Raw genomic sequence first — 25665 nt, forward strand, 5'->3', positions numbered from 1 at the left:
GATAGTTTTATGGGGGGATGAGAACGATCAACCAGGCGGCGGCGGCGGCGCACGGGCAGTTGTTGTCAGGTTCTCCCGTGTTTTCTCCGCGCAACTGAGGATGGAAGCACATTTTTCGGATACTTGGCAAATCGCACCGCGTATCCCAGGCGCCGGAGGACATTATCTCCAGAGGATAACCCGGATAACCTTACCCGAAATGTCATAGTCCCACGGAGCTAGCAGCGAGCTAGCCGGCTACTGGCTGCGAGAGATGGAGAAGGGGCTGTGACGCCGAGCCGCCAACAGCTGGGTTGACGAAGAAACACTCCCGGAGATTATAAATCGCTTATATAACCGCCGCCCCGTCGCTCTGGTCGCTATCTGATGGGGAATCCGCCGCCGAACGCCCCGGCGTGCCTGAAACACCGCAAGTGACCGAAGGCATCGCCGCGCATTTCGAACCTGGCGATAATCTCGCAGCGTCGGATGCGCGTCGCGTTCGTTCGCGACTCGGACGCGTCAACCCTTTTCGGCGCAGCTTGCGCAATCGGTGCGAGATCGAAAAGCCGCAGAAGCACGCCGCCCGCTCCGCCATCGGCACCATGAGGAAGTTCTTCGATTCCCGTCGGGAGTTGGTCAGCTCCGGTCCCGGTTCCGGGGGCGGCGGCGGCGGGTCCGGCCACGCAGGGGGCAACTTCATTGGGCGAGCCTTCACGATCGGCCGCCACCAAGTCACCGTGGAGGAGATAATTGCAGAAGGTGAGACGGCGCGATGACGCTGATTTTATTTAGTTATTTTGGTTGCATGCGTGTTGGTTGAAGGGAAGTCACGCCTTTTAGAAAGCACGTCGTGCACCTTGAAGACACCCAGTTTAACCTTATTCTACCAACATGTCCATACTGAATGATTGGACCTACGTGGAAGCAAATGAGAGCTGTGCTGTTCTTTTTTTGGAGGCGTTTTTGTCCGAGCTGATTCATAAGGGAGAACTTCCACTGAAACCTCTCTGCAATCTGAACTGTTGAGAATGACTCATTTTTCTGGAACTACGAGGGCTCTTTATTAATACAGTAGATACGAATGTGATATGAATGCAAGGCTGTGATTTGAAATATGCGATTTGAAATCCATTAAGTGGAAACATTTGCCAGCGGTTCTCCATAAATGGAAAAGTTGAACATGGTGTCTGTGTGGGGGGGAAAGGACATTCAGAAAGGTCAAGGTCATAGCATTTGGAATCCAGTGGAGTCAGTCAACTTGTGGTTCCATGTAATATTTTCATAATGGGAAGATTTCAAAAGCGTCATTTATTTTGCCTTGACAACTCAACATGAAAGAAAATGTGGGCTCTGATGAAAACAAGATGTCACTCTTTGGTTTAGAACCCAAATATTACAAAGTATGATCTAATTGTAAAACATGAACAGAAACGACAAAAAACAAAATTATATGTTTCAGTGTTATGTCATACCCTAGGTGGTCAGCCACAATGTTGTCTTGGGCACCAATAACTGGGTGATATTATCTTCAGAATGGGTGTCACCACTCACTCGATCTAGCAGCCAATCCCAGGTTACTGGGAATAGGACCGAGACAAACAGCTCCAAGACCACCTTCTCTCTGCTGGCCTCCTATAGTGCCTTGCCTGGTACAGCAGTTTGAGGGTGAAGGAAAGGGCCCACAGGATGTCCTCCCCCTGAGAGTCCAGACACGCCCACTACGATCCCCGGGTGTACTGTCTCGGCAGTTCAAGATGGCTCTCCTCAGCCTCTGATAGACCTCCTGGGAGCGCTAGCCAGCCCCCTGTGGGAAGCAAGGCTCCCCCTTTCTGTTCTTGAGCAATGGCAGAAGCCATACAGTGCATTCATCCTTGGGCCACCCACATTTTTTTTTTTTGCCAGCCACTCCGAGATGTCCAGGTATGCCTCTGGGTTGCTCAGTGGGGTGATTTGGACGGTGGGCGAGGCAGTCGTCTGAGGACTGTGTTGGTCGTCTGAGCCTGGTTTCCGCAGCTGCTGGATGACTTCCTGGTTGACCCGTAGTGCTTGCAGGCCTTCCTGCTGAGTCAGGTCTACTCCTAACACAGCACAGCGTTTGGCCTCTTGCTGGAAAGGGAGACGCTCAAGAAGCTGCTCCCGCGGAGATGGAATTGTTGTGGGAGTCTGTTGCCGCTCCGTAATTTTGGCGCCGCTGACACAAGTTTGGACACACCCTTGGAAGCACACACAGGGAGTAGACAAAGTAAACACCAGTTGCCTTTTATTTGAGAAACACAGTTCTAAATTGCTCAGAATTACTTAAGTCAAATAATATAATTGGCCCCTGAGTCTTGAGGTAAGCTGTGTTGGTATGTGACAGCTAAAGGAAGAGCCACTCGCCTCACTGCAAGTAGATAAATAGACATTAATGCTGATTACCAATTGCAGCGAACCGTAGATTATTTACTGCCACAGCCACTGTCCCATATCCACACAAACACCACACCCGACTACCAGAGTCTGTTACTCTGATCAGTTTGTAGACACATTTTTCTTGAGCAGTGCCAAAACTAGTATGTGTATGTAATGGAGATGTGTGGAAATATTGAAAGCGCATAACATAAACATATCAAAACCTACCAATCAATCCAGATGGCATGCAATATTGTTTTTGAGAATTTGAATCAGAATCTGTTTTATTTCATCAGTGACATTTGCCTGTACAGTGACAGGAATTTCTTTTGGTGAGGTTGGTGCACTCCAGTACGGACCATAGCTTAAAAAAAAAAATTAAACAGTCTGGGGGGAAAAAAAAAAGGAGAATGAAATAGAATAAATACAGGGTTTGCCATTCTAGGTTGGAGGAGCAGGCTACCTGTGAGGGAGACGAGGGCATACAGGTGCGGAATAAAGAGACCGCACAGAGACACAAAAACAAACAAACTATGACCATTTCTCTCTATTTTTACAATTAAAATTTACACCAGATGAAACATTTAATGACAAGTATTTTCTCCTTTTGTTATCGTGATTTGTGTTTATATAATTACAATTTAACATTTATATTTAACATTATGCATTATGATGCAAAACATCAGTTCTGACCAAGTGATGTTCTCTATATTTTTTGGATGTGATGGTGATAGTAAGTCTTTGTAGCATACAATAATTAACACAGCAGGAAAAACCCAATGAAATTGAATGATAATACGAATAATAATTCATACACTAGGAATTAACATGAATAAGATATGTAAATAACACTGCTTTTTCTTTTGATGACAACACCCCCTTAAAGTGCAACATCTCTATTGTACTTATCTGACCTCTCACCTCCTAATTGCCTTTTTTATATTTGACCCCTTTTTTGTGAATTCTTAGTATCCTTGTCGTCTAAGTTTGCCGTCCCTTTAGAATAACTTGTTTATTTAGATGTTAGATGGCGTATCTTTTAGTTATACTGAACCCTTTACTTGTATTTGAATTTAATGTATTTAGTGTGTAATATGAGTGTGTGCAACTAACTATTTAATGCAATTACAATTTTGTCCAATTTATCTTGATGACAAAGAGACACAGTTTGTTTTCCTCAGAAAAATGTTGGTCAAAATTAGTGTTTTTAGAAGGATATGCTTATAAAGTCATAAACGTGGCCTGGACCTAGAGTCTGGTCACATGGACTTGCCCAACCTTTGCCCTTACACCAAACGCTAACAAGGAGCAACGGTATAGTATCACAATGCCACGCAATACTGAACTTCAAGTGTTTCAATGTCTGGTTTACGCTCTACACTCTTCAAGTCTATGAGGTAAATTTGTGGCCTAATCTACACCAGATGGTAAGGCATGATGAATGTAGGCCTCAGCATGAGCCTCGGAGCAACGACATAACTAATACATAATTGTTACATGGCTCCACCATTTGGAAGTGACTACGGTTTAGGCTGTTGGGGGATGAGAGTAAGATAGGAAGCTATTAGGAGAATCCGCAACAAATGCGTATCCTTTGAAATTCAACACTTTTTTGGAGCAAATTATCTGTTAACAAACCATAAAGTGTCTCAGCGCTCTGGCACAAATTGCTTGTCTATGTTACTTTGATTGTTTTGTCCTCTTTGCTCTTTGAAATTCTGCCTAATGTCATATTGTTGAGGTATAACAATTAAATGCAGTAATTATTATTTATTTTTTCTTCCAGGCGGTTTTGCCATAGTGTTCCTCGTGCGAACCAACCAGGGCGTGCGCTGTGCCCTGAAGAGGATGTACGTCAACAACGAGCACGACCTGCAGGTCTGCAAGACGGAGATCCAGATCATGGTAAGATGGAGGGGTCAGGAAAAAAATCAATACCTACTATGTGTTTGTCTGCAAACGTGGTTCATTAAATCCCTTCGTATTCTGCTGTAGAAGCTTTTTCTAGAAATAATTCAGACCTCTTCAAGCCTGAGATCAAAGATGCTCTCTCTGTTTCCAATCTATATATTTATTTTCCATATACCAACTGTACTTATTGGTAGAAAAATTGTAGTTCCTGTGTTGTTTGGTTTCGAGCTGATTCATGTAAAGTGCTGCAGCTACACCGCTGGGGATGCTGAAGGCTGCTATAGATTCATTTCAGACTATTATTTTCTTCCAAAGCTAAAATAAATAATTTGATTCAGTAGACTACTGTTCCCCTGCTATTAGGCCTCCTAGGTTTGATTCCCAACTATTATGATCTGGGTAGGAAAGGGTAGATAAAATCAGTTACTTCAGATGTAATTTGCTAACATGTCGCCAGTAATATCAAGTCATGTGTCATCAACAGAGGATAATGGAGAATCTGTTAATAAAGACAGTCAAAATCGGATTTTATCCATATTACATTAAACCCAGACTCAAGGTACTTTTTTTTTTTTTGTTTTTTTATTTACAATCATCGTTTTGCTTTCCTTTTACTGTTTCATTCTCATGGGTTGTTTCTCGTTGTTTTCTCTTGCGCACAGCAGTTGTGTTCATTGCTCTTGTATCCGCTCACGCGTTTGCAGGCAGCTCTGGATATTGATACAGCTGTAGCCGGGACTGCATTCATCGCAGGTTTCATTTGAGTTTTTCCTGCGTGTGTTTATTTTCTTGCAGAAGGACCTCGTGGGTCACAAGAATATTGTTGGCTATGTGGACTCCAGCATCACAGCTATGGGAGGAAGGGAAGTATGGGAGGTTCTAATCCTCATGGACTATTGCAAAGGTAAGTTGCCAGTAGACCGAGGGTCTGTTGAAACTGGCAATCCTTTTTTTTTTGAGACAAAACAGCCCATTTTCTAGTGTTAAACTAACCCTGTGTTGCATGTCATTGACGTCAACTGATAGCGGGGCTCCAAACACAGTGCATTGCTTAGAAAACCAGCTCAAAACTAAGGCCTTGGCAGAGCCGAGTGTAGATTTCTCCTCTTGTTCAGGCGCATAGGTCACTGGCTTCTGTGGTGGGATGTTTGTTGGGGATGTTTTAAATAAAAAATAAATAAAAAAAAATAAAAAGGTACTGACAAGGTTAAAATCCACTACAACTCTAATCATGCTGAGAAGTGGAGAACCAATCTCACTGCTTGCTTGGTACCAATGGTAAGCGTCCATGCCAAGAAGACCCATTCGGTAATGCTTGTTGCTACATGTCTGAGAGGTACAGTGCCAACTTGTAGGCAAGGTTGCAGCAAAAGCGGCGGCTCAAGCCGAAGCTCAGACTTTGGGAGGACGTCGAGCGAAGCCATGGAAACCAGCCGCCCGTCTTGCTTTGAAGTTTTTCTGGCAACCGCCCACTATATCAAGAAAAGTGCCTTGTGTCTTGGCCGTTCCCCACGAGGAGCGTGGTATTCCCGATTCTGCGGACGCAGTTGTGAGGCGGCTGGATTATTTGGAGGCTCCATTACTCTGTGCTGAGGTTGCTGCACAGAGTCAAACGCCCCCGCGGCAACAAGTCAGCAAGCAACTCTAGTAACTGGGCGGTGTCTGACTTCATGGGTAAGGCCGCTCTAGGACATGGCAGATGGGGACAGTTCCCTTTGACCGGCGTCCAGGGTGCGCTCCATTTATCGGGATGTCACTCTTCTTGTTCTATCAGGGAAACACAGCGTGCTGGAGGGAAAAATCAGGCTAGTGAAAATGTGCTAATTCCATGTGCTTTGGGAACCTGGAGAGGCACACAGTATGACGGTGTTCCTCAGGAGGTTCTGTGGGAGTACGGAGTGCCAATCCGCTCTCGATACCCCACCCACCCTGGTGTCTTTCTACACGGGTGCTCTGGGCTTTCAGTCTACGCCGTTTGATGTAGGTGTTTGACTCCACCAGGAGTTGCTCCATACCCCAACTGCTGTTTGTGATTTTCATGGACATAATATTAAGGTGCAGCTTTTGGCTGGTGTGTTTCTGGTGTGGCATCATTAAGGTGTTGTCCGTGCCTTCTGCTGTTGATGTTGGCCTTTTGGCGTTCCTGTTGATAACCTATAACTCTCACTAGAGAAGTTCACCGACAGTGTTGTAGCTGGGAGAGGGACTAGTACACCCAGATCAGAGTCCGTGGTGGGTGTACTGTTACCTCCAGGTGGGTGGAGTAAAAGAACCTTGGGGTCATGTTTACGAACGGTGGCAGTAAGAGGTTCTTTGTTAAATGTCCGTCTTCACTGCCGGACGCCTTCACTTTCACTGAATTTACGTCTAAAAGATGCCAGAATAGCAACTTCATTGCAATAGATTACAAACCGCTGTTTTTCGATCTGTGTTTTTTAGGTTTTTTTTCTGCTGAAAATCTGTGTTTAATTTTGTTCAAAGAGGAGTTTCTCTCACTTCAGCAAGCAGTCGGTGACATCACCTAGCTCAGAAAAACATACACATCTTCTTGTGATTTCACTAGCGGCCAGCAGAGGCAGACATGAATTTTACAATTCCTGTTTTCTATTAGTTCAATCTGACTGTAGCGTGTGGTGGTTTAATCAGTGCTGAACCAAACACACGCACATTGATATCTGATCCTCATTTGTTTCATGTGTCGCAGAAAAAAGAAAACTCAAAAGAGAAGACTTAATATTCCATTGCTGTATTATACTTTGGTTAACCCAGATACATGCAGCGCTGTACACTGTACATTGTACAGTGAGTCAAATGTTTGTTTCTGCTATTGTGACTGGGAAAATGCAAGGCCTGCTGTTGTTTTCGTTGTATAATAATTGTCTTGTGCAAATATGTCACTGACAATAACGTCTGGAACGTTATTTTTGTTTTGGTTGGAAATTATTTTAAAATACCTTTTTGCAGGGGGACAAGTGGTCAATCTGATGAACCAAAGGCTCCAGACTGGCTTCACAGAGGCTGAGGTGCTGCAAATCTTCTGTGACACATGTGACGCAGTGTCACGCCTGCACCAACGCAAGACGCCAATCATTCATAGAGACCTTAAGGTGAAACATTTTGCCACCTATTATTGTTATTATTATTATTATTATTATTGTTATTATTATTATTATCATATATGTTATTAGTCACAAAGAATACATAATTACTATTACATGTTTTTACTATAAAATATCAAATGTGTTATTATTATGAAATATCACATTACAAAAATAGAATCTTGTTTCTGAGTTGTGTGTAGTAATAATAATAACAAAAATAACTTTATTTATTAAAAATATGTTCTGAAAAAGGACCCATCGGAGAACCTCAGGCTCATATGGGGCTTTGAATTGAATGCTTTTTAAGGCCTGTATTGGCCTTAAAAATCACTGAGCTCTGAAAAACAATTCTAAAAACAAACAGCTGTGTATGGATGGTAAATGAAGGGATGCTAAAATCTGAGTTATGTGTTCTCTTGTATTCCATCTAGTGAGGAGTAATGCCGATTAGGGGTGTGCGATAGGGCAATACTAGATTGTGAACGATTAAAATGCCTCCAGGATCTGCTTTTACAGAGAGGTCGTTGGTGTCGTGCTGCAGTGCACATTTTATCAGTTGCACTTCCCTGGCTCATACAAGCGTCCAAAGTTGTTGCTTTTTTCAACTCTTAAACCACACTATTTGCTAGTGCGTGATTTGTAAATCAGAAGGTGCCGCAATGCTGCTGGTCGGACGGATCGCTGGCAGGAAAAGAGACACATGGAACGTATGCACGGAGCGCACAAACGCTGAGTTTCAATAAATAAACGTAAAAAAAACCCCCAAAGATCCAAAATAGGGTCAGGCGTATGGCAAAAGTATCATATCACCATTTTTTTCAGGCAGCAACCGGCACAACATACAAAGTATCACCATGCTTGGCTCTTAATGTCATTACCAAAGAGAAACGTTTCTGGATGGTATTTAATAAATACGTTATAGGTCGCACGGACGCGCAGTGGAGAAAGTGGTGTGTCGATCTATTTATTTATTTAATTATTTATTTTTGTAAATGAATACAACACAGAATAATAGGATGATCCTAGAACATATTTGTTAAATACGATCCAGAAACGTCTCACTTTGGTAATAACATTAAGAGCCAAGCATGGTGACACTTTGTATGTTGCGCCGGTCACCCCCCTATTATTGGTTTATTGGTGTGTCTCTGTCTGTGTCTCTGTAAAATGGCTTTATTTGATGGCTCCTTTGTCACTAGTAAAACCCGTAAATAAATATTGTGTAATGTTATTTCCCAATGAAGTTACTGGTAAATCGCTTATTTGCCTATTTTGGATGCAGTTTAAATCTGATTAAAAATAAAAAATAAAAAAATATATAGAGAGACTCGGGCTCGAGCTGCGAGCGCCGCCCTTTTAAAGACCAACCTGAGAAAGAATCCTGATAAGATTGTGGATTGTGATCCTGCCTGAAGGAAAACAGTAATATACTTTTGCCAAGTCTCCCACGCCTAATGTCAACATAATATAACAAGTCCTGATCAGTTTCCTGGCTGCCTGCTCGTTAGGTGGAGAACATCCTCCTGCACGACAAAGGCCACTATGTCCTCTGCGACTTCGGCAGCGCCACCAACAAGTTCCAGAGCCCGCAGACCGAAGGAGTGGCCACGGTGGAGGAAGAAATCAAAAAGTTTGTACTTTGTTATTTTTTTAAAGCCGCCCTTTCGGTGAGAAGAGTTTATTCCAATTAGGAAAAATTCTTAATTCTTAACTCCGCTCTATATTTTGATTTGTTTGTTGAGGCACTGCCCTGTTCCTTTTTGATCGCTGACCTGTAAGGCTGGGTGTTGGTGCTCAATACCTCTTAAGGTTTCAACCGAAATAACCCAATACCAAGTAGTATCGAAACTTCTCCAGACAAACAAGACCTGCATTCAAACCTTTTTGTAGCCAGATCTAGAAAAAAAAGACTTTCTATGGTTTTGCTGGCAGCCCGTTACTGCAAAGGTTTTTTTTTGTTTTTTTTACATGAAAAGTTAAGGCTGGAGTGAACTAAGAAACGTGATGTTTAGTTTATTTATGATCAGCTTTCCTGCCGATTCAATACAGCTAGAATTGAAGGATATGGTCTTTTGAAATTAATGAATCAACATCTCTCCAAGAGAAGGGCATTAAAGGTGAGCTATTTTACTCCTTTTCAACAAGCTGATATAGGCCTCGGAGGTCCCCAAAACATGTCTTGCTGAAAATACCACGCAGATTATGCATTCTAGCCGTTCTAACATGCCTCTATAAACCCTCCTCTTCTCGACGGGCAGTTTCAGTGTGTGCCACTTTAAATGTAAATGAGCTGCCAGGCCCCTAGTTCTGTGAGACAATGGGGTTTGAGCATGGGTAGTAGGGTTCCGTTACATAAACTTTCACTTATTTCACCTTAGCAGTCCACCAAAATCTGTTTCTGAACAAATTTTAGGGGAGTAATATGATACCCATTTGCTTAATCTTCACTCATATTTGATCTACAAGGGCTAATTTAAAAGTTTGTTCCGACTTTCGTAATGCGAGGCCCCTGCTGCACTGCCGGTTGCCCCGCATGGGACAGCGGACCAGGACACCGAACGGGGCTTTTTTTTGGTTTCATTCAATAAACAAACCTCAGAAAATAAAATAAATACATCTACAATAAAAACACACTGTTTTTATTGGTTTTGTTTGGAGAAAGGTGCAGCTCAGCCTACAATCTATTTACAGCATACTTTCTTTTTTTTTTTTTTTTTTTTTTAGAAAGAAAGAAACACAGCACAATTCATTTTTAAATACTTACATTTCCCTCGCCTGCAGTTTTGTCACGTTCTGTTGGTAATTATTCCTCTTTCTAAAAATATTTGTGCTGGTCTGTGCAGCCAACAGAGCAGTTCCCATGCTTAGGGGGTCCGCCGCCGCTTGGTAGTTCTCCATCTGTGGCTGGAGTTCCTCAGATGGTGGGGCGGTTCTAATTCTAGTGTGTCTCCAACTGACGTAGAAGGAGGTGCAAATCTGAACGGCTTGTTGAATCACAGGTTTTCTGGCAAAGACAACTCACAAAAAAAACAACAACTGGGTTGTCTTATTTCACAGATTGTGTGTTAGCAGGCCCCTCAGAGACCCAAATGTATGCACTAGCACTGAAAAAGTATTTTTATTTATTATTATTATTTAAAAGTGGTGAAATGAAACAAACTAGTAGTAGTGTTCATTCCGAAAGAATGACTATTGTCTTTTTTCAGGTATACTACTTTGTCGTACCGTGCTCCTGAAATGGTGAACCTTTATAACAACAAGATCATCACTACTAAAGCTGACATCTGGGTGAGTTACCTCTTTAAAAACTTAAAAGTCCTTTATTTACTCTCTATTACCACCTCCCCCTTGTTTTGGTTGCCTACATCACTCTTTCTGCAGTAGAGACCTGAGAACGAAATACATCCCAATGCAACTCACACGTTGTTCACACAACGCAGGCAAACATCAGTAATTAAAACTTTAAAACCGTTCAAAGGAATGAGTCTGCCTAACTTGTAATTTCTTTGTATTTTATTTCAGTAGTACAGTACATGCATAGTTTTTAGTTTAAGGACATTTAAAGCGAACAAAATCCTGTCTTCTGGTGTCTGAAGATTTTTCATTTGAATTAGAGTAATATATACAGTGTGGATACAGAGAGATGAAGATTCCTTCTAGTTGTTATTGACGACCTTCTTTAAATGTTTTGAATCTTAAAGGAGAACAAGGTTAATTCTAATACGAAAATGCAGCCATTCAAACATCTAAATCTCCACAACGCTGCACAAATTAAATTGGATCACCCTTAAGAGCATAGTAGCAATGGGAATATTAGCAGGTGGACCTCTTTTGACTTCCATACATTTATACATTTTTATTCTTTGTTTAGTTTAAAGCAAGCTTGGTGCTGAGTTTGGCCTGCAGATGGCGCTGAGACACACCTACTATCTGTGATGCCAAATTGAACACATTTGTGAGGAAACAGGAAAAGTATGAACAGGATTGATGTGTTTCATTGGAGAACAGTCATATTTCAGTGAACAGCTCAAAAAGCATGTTCTGGTTTGCAGTTGCTCTTTGAACTGTCCATGCGGACATCTCCGCTAAGGTCGGTTGTTTTCGCTCCGATTGCCCTCCCGACTTCCTTGTCAGTGCGTTTGCACCGTAAGAGTTAACGTCTTTGTGGTCCGGTGGGGAAAACGACGGCTTCACATGGTTTTGATTGCTGGGCCGCCCGATCCACAGGGCGGGAATTGCATCTTTGCCTCCTCTCGCCCCGCTCGCCATCCTCCAATCACAACAATAAAATGATTCCAATCCGTGATGCGGCCAGTTATTATTGTAACATCAAATCCAGAGCTTCCTGCCTACTCCCATGGCCCGGTATGTTGTTTATTTGGGATCTGTATTTGGGGAAAAGTGATTCTTTCAAGGTGTTTTCTTTGTTTTGTTCAGACTGTGTTTGTCCTTCAGTCTGACGTCCATGTTGCTCCGGCGTGAGTGGAATCAACCTAGGGAGGTTCAAACGCAGGGTGTGTGCAGGCTTAAATTCAAGTTTTAAAAACGTGTGTGTGTGTGTGTGTGTGTGTGTGTGTGTGTGTGTGTGTGTGTGTGTGTGTGTGTGTGTGTGTGTGTGTGTGTGTGTGTGTGTGTGTGTGTGTGTGTGTGTGTGTGTGTGTGTGTGTCCTCCAGGCGCTGGGCTGCCTGCTGTACAAGGTGTGTTTCTTCACTCTGCCCTTCGGCGAGAGCCAGGTGGCCATTTGCGACGGCAGCTTCACCATCCCGGACAACTCGCGCTACTCCTACGACCTGCACTGCCTCATCCGTCAGTATTTCAACACTGTTTAGTACTACTCGCCTTTTTTTTTTTTTTTTTTTTTTTTTAAGATAGAACTGGAAAAGGACTCAAGATAAATAATTTTGTGTAATAATTGTTTCAAGGAATCTGGACCGTGAATGGGAACTGAGATGAATCAACTTCTGATCATTCACAGTGACTCGCTATGATGATTATGACCACTTAGCGAGTGACAAGTCCGAAGTTTGGTAGCAAGCGGAGGAAAGTTTTGTGAAATTCTGACCTAATTGTAAATCTCATCCAGATTTACAATCAGATCAGAATTTCACAAAACTTTCCTCTGAATTTGGCGAAATCACAAGATATCGTATCACAGATGTTCCTGAGAGTCCGTCCAAGTTGACCACCGCCAGGGTCGTATTCTTGGGACCTAAGTTAAAAAAAAAAAAAGCTTGCTCACTCTCAGTATTTCGGGGACGGTTCAAAAACGATCCTTTTCTTTCTCTCTTAATATGGTGGCGGCTCCGAATGTCATTGGCGCGCGTGCGCGCATGTGTGCGTGCGTGTGCGTCCGGTTTGGTTTGGGTCCTGCTTTTCCTTACTTTCCTCTACTCTCCGCCTCCGTCTGGTCCCTCGCCGCACGGTGTGTGTGTGTCAGGCTACATGCTGGAGCCAGACCCAGACAAAAGGCCAGACATCTTCCAGGTGTCCCACTTTGCCTTTAAACTGGCCCAGAGGACCTGTCCTGTTCAGAATGTGAAGGTCAGTCTCTCAAACTGCCGGGGTCTCTCGCTTTGGGGTTTCTGGTTTTGCATGGCTGTCTTTTTCCGTCCAGCGTATTATATATATCTATTTTGCCTGGCCTGCATGAAGAGGCTGCCTTAATGGGCCTTAACCCAATTGTGCAATTTCATGATTTTTAAGTTCCTCCTCAAATTATTGTGAGGTTCTTACTGGCATGACAGAGCAGCGCATTTATTTCTTCCTTTCCCCAATCCAGAACTCTCCGATCCCTGCGAAACTTCCTGAGCCAGTCAAAGCGAGCGAGGCTGCGGCGGCGAAGAAGAGCCAGACGCAGACCAAGGCCAGGTGGGGGGCGACCGTCACGGCGTCGTCGAAAGCTGCCGCTTGTGCGTCCGCGCGCGTTCCGGGTTTAAACGTTCTCCTTCTGCCGCAGACTCACTGATCCCGTCCCCACCACCGAGACCTCCATCACCCCCAGGCAGCGCCCCAAGGCGGCCCACGCCCAGACGGCCGGCGGCATCCTGCCCATGCAGCCCGCCGTGCTCACCCCTCGCAAGAGGGCGAACCTCCCCGTGGGAGCCGTCCCACCCATCGGTATGGAGCCAGATACCGTCCATCCATCCATCCATCCATCCATCCATCTATCCATCTATCCATCCCTCCATGCATTAATCATGGTTCTGGTGCCGCTGCACTTAAGATGGAAGAGAAATGTCAGACTCACAATCATGCAGTGTATTACTAACCACACTTAAGGCTCAATAACCACTAAAAATCCATAAAATGTGATGACTCCTTGACCCTTTCCCCTGTCCGGGCCCTTGATTTGTGCTTAATACAGGTTTATTCCAGTTCCTTGCTGTCTTATCTTTTTTTATTTTTATTTTTTTTTATAAAAATACAGTAGCACGTTTAAAAACAACAGTAGTTGACCCAAAGTGCTTTCTAGTCAGCGCAGATCGATTTACCAAGGACAGGAAACTGTTCTAATAAGTAGTTCATAGTTCAACACTGTTACATGAGCCTGATCTCTGCCCTGCACCAAATGCACAGCACGTACCTTTATATAAAACCTGCAAAACGTCATCCAATAGGAGAGATGTTTTGTCAAAAATTGAAATCTCACAAAAGTGGTACCTTTAGACACAGTGATAATCATACAAATGTTCTCATCAGCACAGTTTGTATATTCAGTTTGGTTTATTTAGTCTGCGACGTTCTTGTTGTACTTCCAATCATCTCACTAATTGCCTCATTTGAGTGATGATCATAATTGAGTGATGAGTGTTTTTTTTTTTTTGGGCTGCTCACAGGAGTCAGCCTGAATCTCTCTCACCCCGCTGCCGCGCTGCAGTCACAGAAGACTTCAGCAGCAGGCAGCCAGCCAGTCAGCACGTCCGGTCAGGCTGCGCTTCAGCCCAAACAGGTGCGTATGGTTGCTAAGGAACTCAATGAGCTCGGCAACTCCCAATGAAGGCGTTTTCTTACTTTAAAGGAAATACATACAAAAGCCAACGTAATTATTGTTATCATCTCATGGATTGGGGAGGATTAAAAAAAAAAAAAAAAAAAAAAAAATGCTTTCCACAGTCGGGTGATGGGGTCATGTGGTGTTTATGTAGCAGCCCGTGGCGGCGTCGGAGCCGGCGACTGCCATGGCCTCTGCGGCCAAGGCTGAGCCTCAGCCCGCGGCTCCGGCCCAGCAGCAGGCCCCGTCTCCGCCCGTGGCAGGTCCCGTGGCAGGTCCTGTGGCGCAGCCAGCGCCCCAGCCTCAGCCTCCGCCCAGCCCGGCTCCGCCCCAGCGGCCGGCTCGGCGCAGGCAGGCGGGCCAGGCGGCCGCCCAGCCGTCTCCCTCCAAACAGGCCCCCGCTCCGACGCTGGCCCCTGAGGTCGGCCAGAAAGCGGCCGAGGCGGAGAAGACGGTAACGCCCCCCCGCTGTTTACACATCCAGCTTCAGCCCCCTCCTTCAGTGTCGCCATCCACCCTGCCCACCACCACCCTGCCCACCACCACCACCCTGCCCACCACCACCACCCTGCAGATGTATCTACTGTTTTCCTTTATTTTCTGTTGTTTTGGATGGAATATTTGTTGACAAATCTTCAGTGATGATCATCTGTCAAAGTATCCGTCCGTTCGTCCAGCCACATGTCCTTCCATGCTGATGTAGCACCCACTGCTTTGCCAGGATTTTGGTTTTAAGTTGTTGTGTCTCATTTCTCTTCATTTTTTGCAGTTGGCTGTTTATTTTCGGTGTGGATGAATTGTTCTTTAACCATGATGTTATACTTGTATACTTTGTTTTTATTTGTGTTGCAGTGGACACACAACAGTAAGATTTAGTATGATAATGTAAAGGACTCGCATACACAGGTTGAAATATTTACTTTTCGTTTGCCCCCCCCGTAGCAGAGCCAGACTCCACCCGCCTCTCCACTGACGTCTGAGGACGGAGGCCACAAACCCGTCCTGAGCGACGTTACCCATCCTCCAGCAAACGATTTCTCACAACCGCAAGGCATTATAGGAGAGCCAGTCCTTAACCAGTAAGCAGGGACAACCAATAATATCATACACTGAGCATACAGCTGATTATGGAGATGAGAGCAGTTATGTTATGTGTATTTTATTTTATTTTATTTTTTCCTCCTTCTAGATCGCTGGGTACATCTCAGCCTAGCGTCCTGGAGTGTGTCCAGCCCGCCGTGAGCGAGGCGGGCCAGGACAGCGGCGCAGCTGGATCCGCGCCGCCCGACGCAGGATCCGCCACCGGGACGCCCACACAGCCGGCTTGGAACCCCTTTGACGACAGCGACTTCTCCAACCTCTCTGCGAAGGAACTGCTTAGCGATGACAAACCCCCGAACGGTAAGACGTTTACACTGTTGGAAACGAGCGCTCATCAAAAGGGTTTTTCATACATTTCAGAGTACTTCAGTAGGAAATGTCTATGTGGTACTTTCTGTTTTACAAGGGTCATGTTGTGTCAGGGTATTTTTGGTGTTACTTTAATATAGGGTAGAAAATGTATTTGTGCTTGTATGAGTGTCCAGTCTTCGTATGTTCCAGTAATTCATATTTTGTTTTTACCAGACATACCATTAGAAACCAACATGGTGCCCACTGAGGATCTGATTCCGGGCTTGCAGGCCTCACCCCCCGGGGAAAGAGCCCTCCAGCCAACCGGTAACAGCCACCACCACCACACGAAAAAAATGATCAGAACTTCGATCGGCTTCTCTCCCAAGTTTCATTTGAGTGTTTATTTGGAAATGTGTTTTTTTATAACTCTGGGAAGATTACCGTGTCGCTGTTGGTGGAGCCTTGTGCTTGTGTTCAAATAGCACGTACAAAACAATTTTCTGAGCCTGATTCATGATTGCCCACAGATGCCGGCATTTGGTCAGGCTGTTGTGTCCTGCAGCCTTAAGGCCAGAAAACAATCATGCTGACAGCTCTGCATATTTCCAGCTCTGTTTAACAGATCAATGTGCATGATATGTGGGAGTATAAGGGCGGATTTATGCCACCTCTGTCCCCAATGCACTGTTAATTAGCAGCTCAACCGCCTAAAAAGACTCCTTTTTTTTTTAAGTAAATAGTTTCCATGTGATTTGAAAAGGCTGAAAACAGCGATGCTGACTTTACGCCAGCTCACCACGTTTTTTTTCAAGCGAGCGCTCTGTTTTAAGCACAGTTCCGTTCACCTGGTACAGATCAAGCACCATCGGAGGATGAGACGAGATGCTCTGTAGGGCATCTCCCATGAGGATGTTAACCTAAAATGCTGAAAGGCTTTCGTTTTCCCCACGTCGTGCTCTTTCATCGCACCCGAGCTGTGTTTTTTACCTCAAAGTTCAAGAAATACCCAGAATCAGTCAGTGGACTGTCAAGTTTGCTCGTGTAGGAATACTTGATGAATGTACATACAGTGTTTAATATACAGTATATACAGTGAAATTACAGCACCACTCGAGGACGAAAGGGTTTGTCTACACCTCCTCTTTTGCACCTTCCTTTATTCAGGAATGCGTCCTTTTAGTGATTAAAATGATATTGTCATCCGTCTGTCGTCTTTGTAGCTGAAAGGCCGTCGGCCATCGTCGATGTGGACTCGGGAGCTTCTCTGTTGAGCGTTTCGGATCCTTTCAATGTCCTGATGCTTACAGACGCTCCAGGTGAGAATCCACGTCCGTGCGGCCTCCGTCGGCACGGAGGTTGAATGACGGCGCCGCGTTGTCGTCTGTTTCTTGATTTGCGCCGAGAGAGCGCTAAGCCACGCCGAATCGCTGCTCAATGTCCTCCTCAACCCTCCTCCGTTGTCCAACAGAGAAGCTGATTGAGGGACTCAAATCGCCCGACACTTCCTCTCTCATGCTCCCTGACCTCCTGTCGCTGGCTGATCCGTTTGGCGGTTCTGTCGAGGAGTCCGCCAAAGGTTCTTGCTCTCTTTCTCTCTCACTCTCTCAAAGAGAAATAAACACAATTTTTTCCATATTTAAGACATATTTCTTCTCGTGCTCACGTGTGGTGAGCATTGAAATAATTAATTTGGGAAATCACAGTAAATGGTGGCCCTTTTTTTATTTCCTTATAAAGTGTATTTATTTGTTAAAAATACATTGTGTTGGTTAGTCTATACTACATCGGAGCTATCCTATCCGAAGCCTCTAAAAATGTTTTAAAAATAAAATAACAATATTATTTTATGTATTTGTGTTCCAATGCTCCATTACATTTTCAATTATCCCAGCAGACAATCTGTCCCTCTGAAGTGTTTCATTCTTCCCCGTCCTCCCGACCAGATCCGGCAGAGGAGTCTCTGCTGGGCTGTTCCATGGTCTCTGGTCCTCCCTCCGTCCCCGCGGGGAGCAGTGGAACCAACTCCATTTCCCCTGCTCCCAACTCTGCCACCTCTGCTTTGGACGACTTCAGCCTGTTAGCTGGAGACGCCCCGCAGCCCAAAGCAGGTGAGTGAAATGAATCAATCTTGGCTATCAAAAAAAAAATCTTCTCATGTTGGGGTTCCAGAGAAAAGCCCTTACCAAATGGGGCCTAATGCGCATCAGACAGAATCTCTGAAGTGGGACTTAATTTCGGCGGCTTGTTTTTCATTGTGTACCGACCAATGAGCTCTGAGTAAAGCAACGTGTCTTTTTTAACCCTTTGTGCGGCGCCACCTCCCTGCAGACTCCTCTCTTCTGATGTCGGACTTTGAGGCCCCGCAGCCGGTGGCCGAGGTGGCCACGGAGGACGAGTTCGACCCCATCCCCGTCACAGGACGTAAAAACTCTCAAGGTGGGTAGTCTGGTCCTAGGAGCGTGGGGGTGGGGGGTGGGCTCATAGATCTGGGATGGGGAGACTAGCACTAAGAACAAGGCTGAGAGTGTTTTAATCTCACAAATCGAAAGTCTTAATTCTCATTTGGGTTGAGAAAGCCTTCATCGGCGGAAAAAAGGAAATAGACGAGCCACGGGCCCCTCAACGGATGATGAACTCCCACATTGCCATCATTTATACTTTATGTAAAGGTAGAGAAGGAACGACGGAAGGACAAAATAAACAGAAGGAAACTCAATGAACGGTGCTTCAAAAACCATCAGAGGAAAAATGAGTAAATCTGACGCTCTTTCTCAACCTCTTTTCTGCTTCTTTTGCTTGTTGTGACTCCCGCCTTCCCTCTCTCTCCCTCTCTCTCCCCCCCCCCCCCCCCCTCTCTCTCTCTCTCGCTCTCTCTCTCTCTCTCTCTCTCTGTGTTTGCCCTATTTGTCCTTGTCTCGTTTCCCTCGTGCCCTCCCCTCTCCGCCCCGTGTCTCTCCGCACAGTTTCTGGAGGCCACTCCCGCAGTAACAGCGGCGGCTCGGAGTCCAGCCTGCCCAGCCTGGCCCGCTCCCTGCTGCTGCTGGACCAGCTCATCGACCTGTAGAGCGTCCTCGAGCGCTAACACTGGATCATAGAACGATAACTCACACTGTTCCCGTAGCTAGTGCCCTGCACCACCCCCCTGCCCCAGCCCCTCCCCCACTCCCCAGTAGGCCTTATGGCAACATAGCTCCCATTCCTTTCGCAACACGTCTCGCTTCCGTTCATCCCCTCCACCCTCCATCCTCCTCCTCTTCCTCCTCCTCGCCGTCCTCTCTCCTTCCCATCACTGTTCTCTGCTTTCTCTATAATCCCCCCCCCCCCCCCCGTACGCACCTACACTAACACTGTCAGACGACGTAGAGGCTAACCGCCCCCATCTCTCCTTTTGTGGTATCGCTGTTTCTAGTTACAAAACAATAGAAAAATAATGTGGATAGGCGTGGTAGATCCGTGTGGTTGTATTTATTATTGTGAACGCATCAATTGTCTTTTGCCTTTTTTTTTTTTTTTTTTTCTTTTTCGTTTATTTCTCCCGTGAGTTATTTGCACATTCTAATGGCGGGGAGCAAATTACGCTTAAGACAATAAGACTTATTTCTCCTTTCAAAGGGAAAGGATATAAAGTATTGGTTTACATGTCCTAACAGAGAATCCACAGATGAATATCAGTATTTAGAAAAATCTCCGTAACTGGTAAACAAATCGAAAGCCTCTATGGATCACTCTTCCTTGACGCTTGGATCTGCGTGTGTTTTGAGAAGCGAAGGGGTTTTCAGGGGAAAGGTCAAAGGTCAACGGTTATGTAGTCACAAGCAGATTGTGTCTGTGCAACCTTCCTAAATGTTCCTAAAAACACTCTCCATTTTATTGTACAAATGTGCTGTTGGTCTATGGGGGGGGGGGGGGACTGTAAAGAGAGGGTGCTTATTTAAGAAGGATGTAATAAGGGAAAGATAAGATATATTTAGGAAAGTATTCCTTTTTGATTCCTCGCAAAAGTCTTAGAGATTCCATAAAATACCTGCTTCAACCTGTCCTCATGCTCATAGTCAGTAGAGCACATATAGTCTTATACGCGGTATACACACACACACACACACACACACAAATACATGGTATAGTACTTATGGTCTTGGCAACGGATCCATTTTGAGCCAAGTTCATTACGCAACGTTGAAAGTGATGCATGCAACGTCATGGAAATACAAATCATAAAGAACAGTAAGTTAGAAAGATTAAAAAAAAATAAAAAAAGTTTAATGTACAGAGAGACGATCGGGTCATTTTCTTCTTCATCGCTCAATGAGAAAATAGAGTGGCCGCCCTCTAAATTCACCCCACGTCAAAACCCGACATTTCCGTCGTCATCGCCCATCCATGGTTGTGCAATCTCCCGTTCCTCCCGTTCCTTCACTCATATAATGTAAATATGTATCTGCAGTGACCATGCGACTGGTTCTTCCTGTGTATATATTAATACATTATCTGTCCTGTCAGCCATGACGCTTAACTTGTGTGGGTGGGTGGGGGTGGGTAGTCTCTCTCTCTCTCTCTCTCTCTCTCTCTCTCTCTCTCTCTCTCTCTCTCTCTCTCTCTCTCTCTCTCTCTCTCTCTCTCTCTCTCTCTCTCTCTCTCTCTCTCTCTCTCTCTCTCTCTCTCTCTCTCTATATATATATATATAATCATAGTTTCCTGTTAATAAATGTTAATACGAATAGAGTGTTAGTAATGAATGAATGTATGAAATATTAGTCTATAATGAAAAAAAAAACATGATTCCTCACGTCATTATAATTGAATAATATTGAAAACTACTGTATACTGTATATCTCATTCCTCTTTGTGGGATTGTGTACTGTTTTTTTTTGTTTTTTTTTCTTCCTGACATATTATCTACTTAACTAGCTGTCAATACAGTGAGCATATTGATGACAATTCTGGTCTTTGCGTAACTTTAAATATTAGGTTGAAACCCCGACCCCTCCACCACTCCGTCTCCAAACCCCCGCCATGGTGGTCACACCGTGGGCCCATGTTTCCGTACGCTTATGTTGACCGACGGAGGATTCTATTTTTGTCAACAAAACAAAATATAAAGACGTGACGACTTTACCGCGGAACGGGCGCTCGGTTTCCGAAAGAGCCGCCCCGGTGTTTTGAGGTTTTTTTTGTTTGTTTTTTCCTTTTTCCTGTCGTCGCTCAGCAATAGCAAAGTGTAGAATTTTGCCGAAATCGTGCTCTCTATGAAACGCTGTCTTGCTTTTACCAGTTTTAGTGATCCAGAGTTCATATCGAAAAAAAAAAAGCATGGCAGTGTTGTTGGGTGTTTACTTACTGTGTGTTGGTGTACAGTGTTATGATGTGTGTGTGTGTGTGTGTGTGTGTGTGTGTGTGTGTGTGTGTGTGGGTGTGGGTGGGTGTGTGGAGTCATTGCCAGAGTCATTGGGTGTGTTTTACAGTAGCCGACTCGTGTTTTGGTTCTGGTTTCCTGTCGCAAAGCACAGACCCTCCCCCACCCCGCCCCCTAAATTCTCTCTCAGGTCGTCAGAGGTAGGTCGCTCTCTCTCCCCGGGGAGTCTTATCAACGATGGGTTACTGTGTAGTCTCATAACAAAGTCTTATAATGAAGTCCTCTGGACGTCTGCGCTCCATCCAGTCGGTCAAGATGCCTCCTCCTGAGGTTACACCGGGGCCTCTGCGGTGAGGGCGGAGACACCGTACGTTCACCACAGAGTGGGGTAGAGTCGGGCATTCGGAGCATTGTAGGTCGCAGCCCGCAGACAAGGGGAGTGTTCGACGCTATAGAGCCCCGATAACAGAAATCGATTTGCATCCAACGTTGTCCACCTGCAATAAGTTGTGTCGAAGCGAGCGATGGAAGGATTTGGCGGTGAAGATGAGTTTGTTTTTTGTTTTTTTTGGACCAAACTCTGGCTTTCATCAACTGCTTTGCAAAGTGCACCCAGACTCCCTTTGGGCCGTTTGCCTGCTTGGTCACGCTGTAAAAGGATTTCACAATGCTTATATGAGTTTTTTTTTTTTTTTTTTTTTTTTACTTTGTTTTTAAACTCTTTAAAACCGGTTCAGTTTTTGTGTGTTAATGCATTAACCCAAACCTGGTTTTGTCAGAATAAGGTTAAATGTTCTGGATTTGCCTTTTTTTTTTTTTTTTCTCTCTGTCTGTTTTCAATTCTGATGACACTTTATCCTAAATTGCCAACAAAGTCAACTTTAACCTTCTTGATTACGCTTCAGTAGTTTTGCTGTTAAATGGAACAATGTCCACCTGGATCCAAATCCTTGCCGTTCAATACACTCAATATGCCTGAGAATATTTCAAAATGTAGACAATGCACTTTACAGTAAATGACTTATTTCATGCCAAATTAAATTGACATATAATGATATTGGTATTAAAAATAATCACTCCTCGTTTCAACTCAGTGAGCCAACTTTAACCAGCATTCTTTCTGAAAATGTTTCCCTATTGGATCAAATGCGTTCATACATGAACAAAATATCAGTGAAATATATAATAAAATGTGATTACCTGAGCAAGTGTGACACAAATTATTGAATTTCATTCAAATGGAATTATTTTACAGTACATAGAATTATTTTGTGGAAGGGGGTGATATTTTCCAAAGCAACTATCTCAGGCTTCTGTGATTCCAGTGCGCGTAAATCCAGGCTCTCGTTTTCTTCCCGATCCTTCGTTTGCAGAGAACCGTCTGAACCTATGCAATCCCTGCGTGCTGTTTTATTAATAGGTAATGCTCATACGTTTAGTCCTTGGTGTGTAACAGGAAAATAAAAATAAAAAAACCCTCATGTCCCCGGTGTTTGGCCCAAAGTGAAGCTGTGGATTTCCTGACTTCCCTCTGAATGTGTTTTGAAACGTCTTCATGCACCAAACCTGTGTCAGAGCTGTGATAACTGTGTGCTCATTCTATTTTTGTGAGATAACTAAAATAATTATAAAAGGGATGGCAAATAAAAACAAATGTGAATGTCACTGTGTGTGGAGTACTGATTGTGATAAGTGACTTTTTTTTTCAAGGAAATTATTTTATTGATCTGAACACAAAATGTTTGAGTAGGCCGGTCTTATATAGCAAGAAAGTTTACAAAAACAATGGTCTACGATAATCTGATAAATTATATTTCAAAAATTATTTTGTACTTTTTTATATTATGAATATAATGATTATTATGAGTATTATGCAAAATCACACCATTTAAACATGGTCATTCAGATGCTTTTATGCAATCTGGTAATAAGAATATTTTCTTAGGAAATTTAGGAAACATTCTTTTATTTCATGTCCAGTGTTTTTTTTTTTTTCTGTACATATGACACTTAATGGCACTTCCCCATCTTATTTTCTAGATTTTCCGGTAAAGTGATTTATCCTGGTCTAGTCAGTTAGAAAGGGACCACATGGTGAAATGCACCAGAAATTACGATGCATGAAAGCATCCCAGGAGTGGACTATGGGATCTCAGACCTTGCACCAAGATATTCCTTCGATGTCCCCAGTGCTTCCCAGACCTCTGTTACTGGTAGTACTGGGCTGTATACTATATCTTGTCTTCTACATTAATTATTTTTAACATTCTTTTCTCTGGAACATGGAGCTATATTGCAATAATTTGACTCTGCAAAACAAATTCGACTTTTTTCCCTGCTTTTCACGTGTCTCTTCTCTATAGACCTGCAGAGGGAGCCCAATAGCAGTAGCCTCCTGCTCCACCGCCGCTTCCCAGCCTCTCTGCAGGCGGCTGCTGCCGATGAGCAAGGCATAGAGATTCAACCGGCGACCGAGGCTCAGAGTGTCCCGAGTCGCGCCGAACTCGTAACACCACACGCAACGTTCCTCTCCGGTCCTCCCATGACTAACTGCGCCGAACATCCGACCCACGACCAATCCCTTCACAGCCCAGCCATCTCCAATGTCTTCCAGCCATCGCCAGGATCGTTGAAGGCAAGAGAAAAGGGAAGCTTGAAGCCCAATCACCTCAAAGAGCATCGCGACGTCTTCCTCCAACCTCCCCGGGCCCTCCCTCCCGACCTCGGCCCGGCTCGGCCTCCGTGCCCCATAGAGGCCGATTTCCAACACCCTCCATTTGTCCCGTCATCTCTCCCAGCTTCTCGTCCTCGGTTCTTGCGTTACCCAGAAAACCCTCTGCCCCAGCAGCCGGTGGCGGCGCATCGCGTGATCTCCAGTATCGGCCAGCAGGCCGCGGTCGGCTCGGTGGCGGTCGGGCCTCTGCACTCCTGGACCATCGGGGGACGAGCGATGGACGAGCCCCCGGCCAGGGCGCCCTCCCAGGCTGGAGGCGCCGATGGAAAACCCTGATGATCCACCTCCGGCCCAAACCTGAGCCGGAGCCTCCAACTGGACACTATCTGTTTTTTCAGGATATAATTAGTATTAAAACCAAGGCATTCTCTCTTCTATATTTACAAATTATATGTTTTTTATATATATATATACCTCAGGACGCTGATGTGCTTACAGATGGAGCTATATAATGTACAGTTACAGCGCGTGGTGAGCCATAGCCGTCCTTGATCACAAATCAAGGGAAGTTAATATCGCTGTAAAACTTGGTGCCAGGGATTTTAAGAGGTATTTCTGACTGCTCGCCACGGCTTAATTCAGACATTAAGAAAAACTGAAAATCAAGAGTTACATTTTATTCCCTAATTGGTAGCAGCTGTCTCGCTTGGACTCTTATTATTTGCAAAGATGTGCAAAGCTTGTGCATATCATTCCGTCCTTTGAGAAGAAATGCTCTCACAACAGTTTTTCTTTTTTTGTTTTGTTTTTTGTGCGGAAAACTCAAATCTCCTCTGCAAATAACAAAAAGCAGTTCTGTCAGCAAGTTCCCATAATAATAGTATTGACACCGGGATACTAAAATACGGATTTCACCAAATCATAACTGAGGATGCACAATTCCATTTAAAAATCACACAAGCTGCAAAATGATACTGGATTTGACAAGTAGAAAGGTTTTCAGGGATGTTATTGGTTTCAAACCCCTTTGCTTTGACTTTATTCTTCAAAAAGTATTTTTAAAAGTAAGTCACTCAGTCCTCAGAAAATGTCACTAATAGATTTCAATTCCAGTCATTTTCCTCGAAACCCCGACGTGCATCAACAACACCGGGCATAAATCAGAGTCGTTTTGGGATATTCTGGTAACTGTTAGGGGAAACCGCAAGTTGCACCTCAAGCCAATAAAATAGAAACGCTTCCAGTTTGTCAAATTAGTGCAACACTAAGACGCAGCCGACAGAGCAAAACACAAACTCCGTAGATGCTGGAGCCCGTGTTGTTTACTAAACACAGATAGTTCTCCCTATGTTCTCTATGGTAATGCCAGTGGGAATGAGAATAGAGTAAGATATCCGAAACATAAAGAACTTTCTGTTCTAATTATAGTGTTATACTTTTTTTTTGGGGGGGGGGGTCCAGATGTAGGACACGTGCAGTGAGGTTTCTCCGGCTTTACCGCATTAATGTGTGTTTGTGGTGTTTGTTTACAGAATTCAGCATTGCTTTGCACATGCCCTTCATTTCCCTGAAACAAAAGGGTATTGTAGCTTTATATCCATACGCAACGCCGAAGGGTTTGAGGAAATCGAAAATAACAGCAGGTTCTAATTCCGCGCAGGAGGCGTGAGCAAAATGTAGCTGTGGACGGCCACGCCCCGATGGGGTGAGTATACCTGAACTGACACGTGACCCGACCCAGAAGTCCCAGTGGAAGTCTTAGTATTTAGTTTAACTGTAATCGAAAATCATCTCCCTGCGCGGCTCCACAGGCTCCTCGTGCGGATCTGCGTGGCATCAGTTTTTTTTTGTTTTTTTTTGTTTCTT

General features: G+C 44.4%; 1 protein-coding gene across 1 annotated transcript; it reads left to right on the forward strand.

The window, feature by feature from the left end:
* Positions 1-584: 584 nt before the first annotated feature.
* LOC307243016 (AP2-associated protein kinase 1-like) lies at positions 585-24135 on the forward strand (the record flags this gene model as incomplete). The annotated part of the gene is made up of 20 exons (XM_080017667.1): positions 585-741; positions 4160-4278; positions 5080-5188; positions 7249-7391; positions 8894-9015; positions 10592-10673; positions 12060-12192; positions 12824-12927; positions 13166-13254; positions 13343-13503; positions 14223-14335; positions 14532-14879; positions 15320-15456; positions 15567-15778; positions 16004-16096; positions 16993-17088; positions 17241-17348; positions 17716-17880; positions 18101-18208; positions 23489-24135. 20 exons carry the CDS (start codon positions 585-587, stop codon positions 24133-24135), a joined length of 3246 nt encoding a protein of 1081 aa, XP_079873793.1.
* Between the last annotated feature and the right edge of the window lie 1530 nt (positions 24136-25665).

The sequence above is a fragment of the Zeus faber genome, assembly GCF_960531495.2.
Source record: "Zeus faber genome assembly, chromosome: 17".
NCBI lineage: Eukaryota > Metazoa > Chordata > Actinopteri > Zeiformes > Zeidae > Zeus > Zeus faber.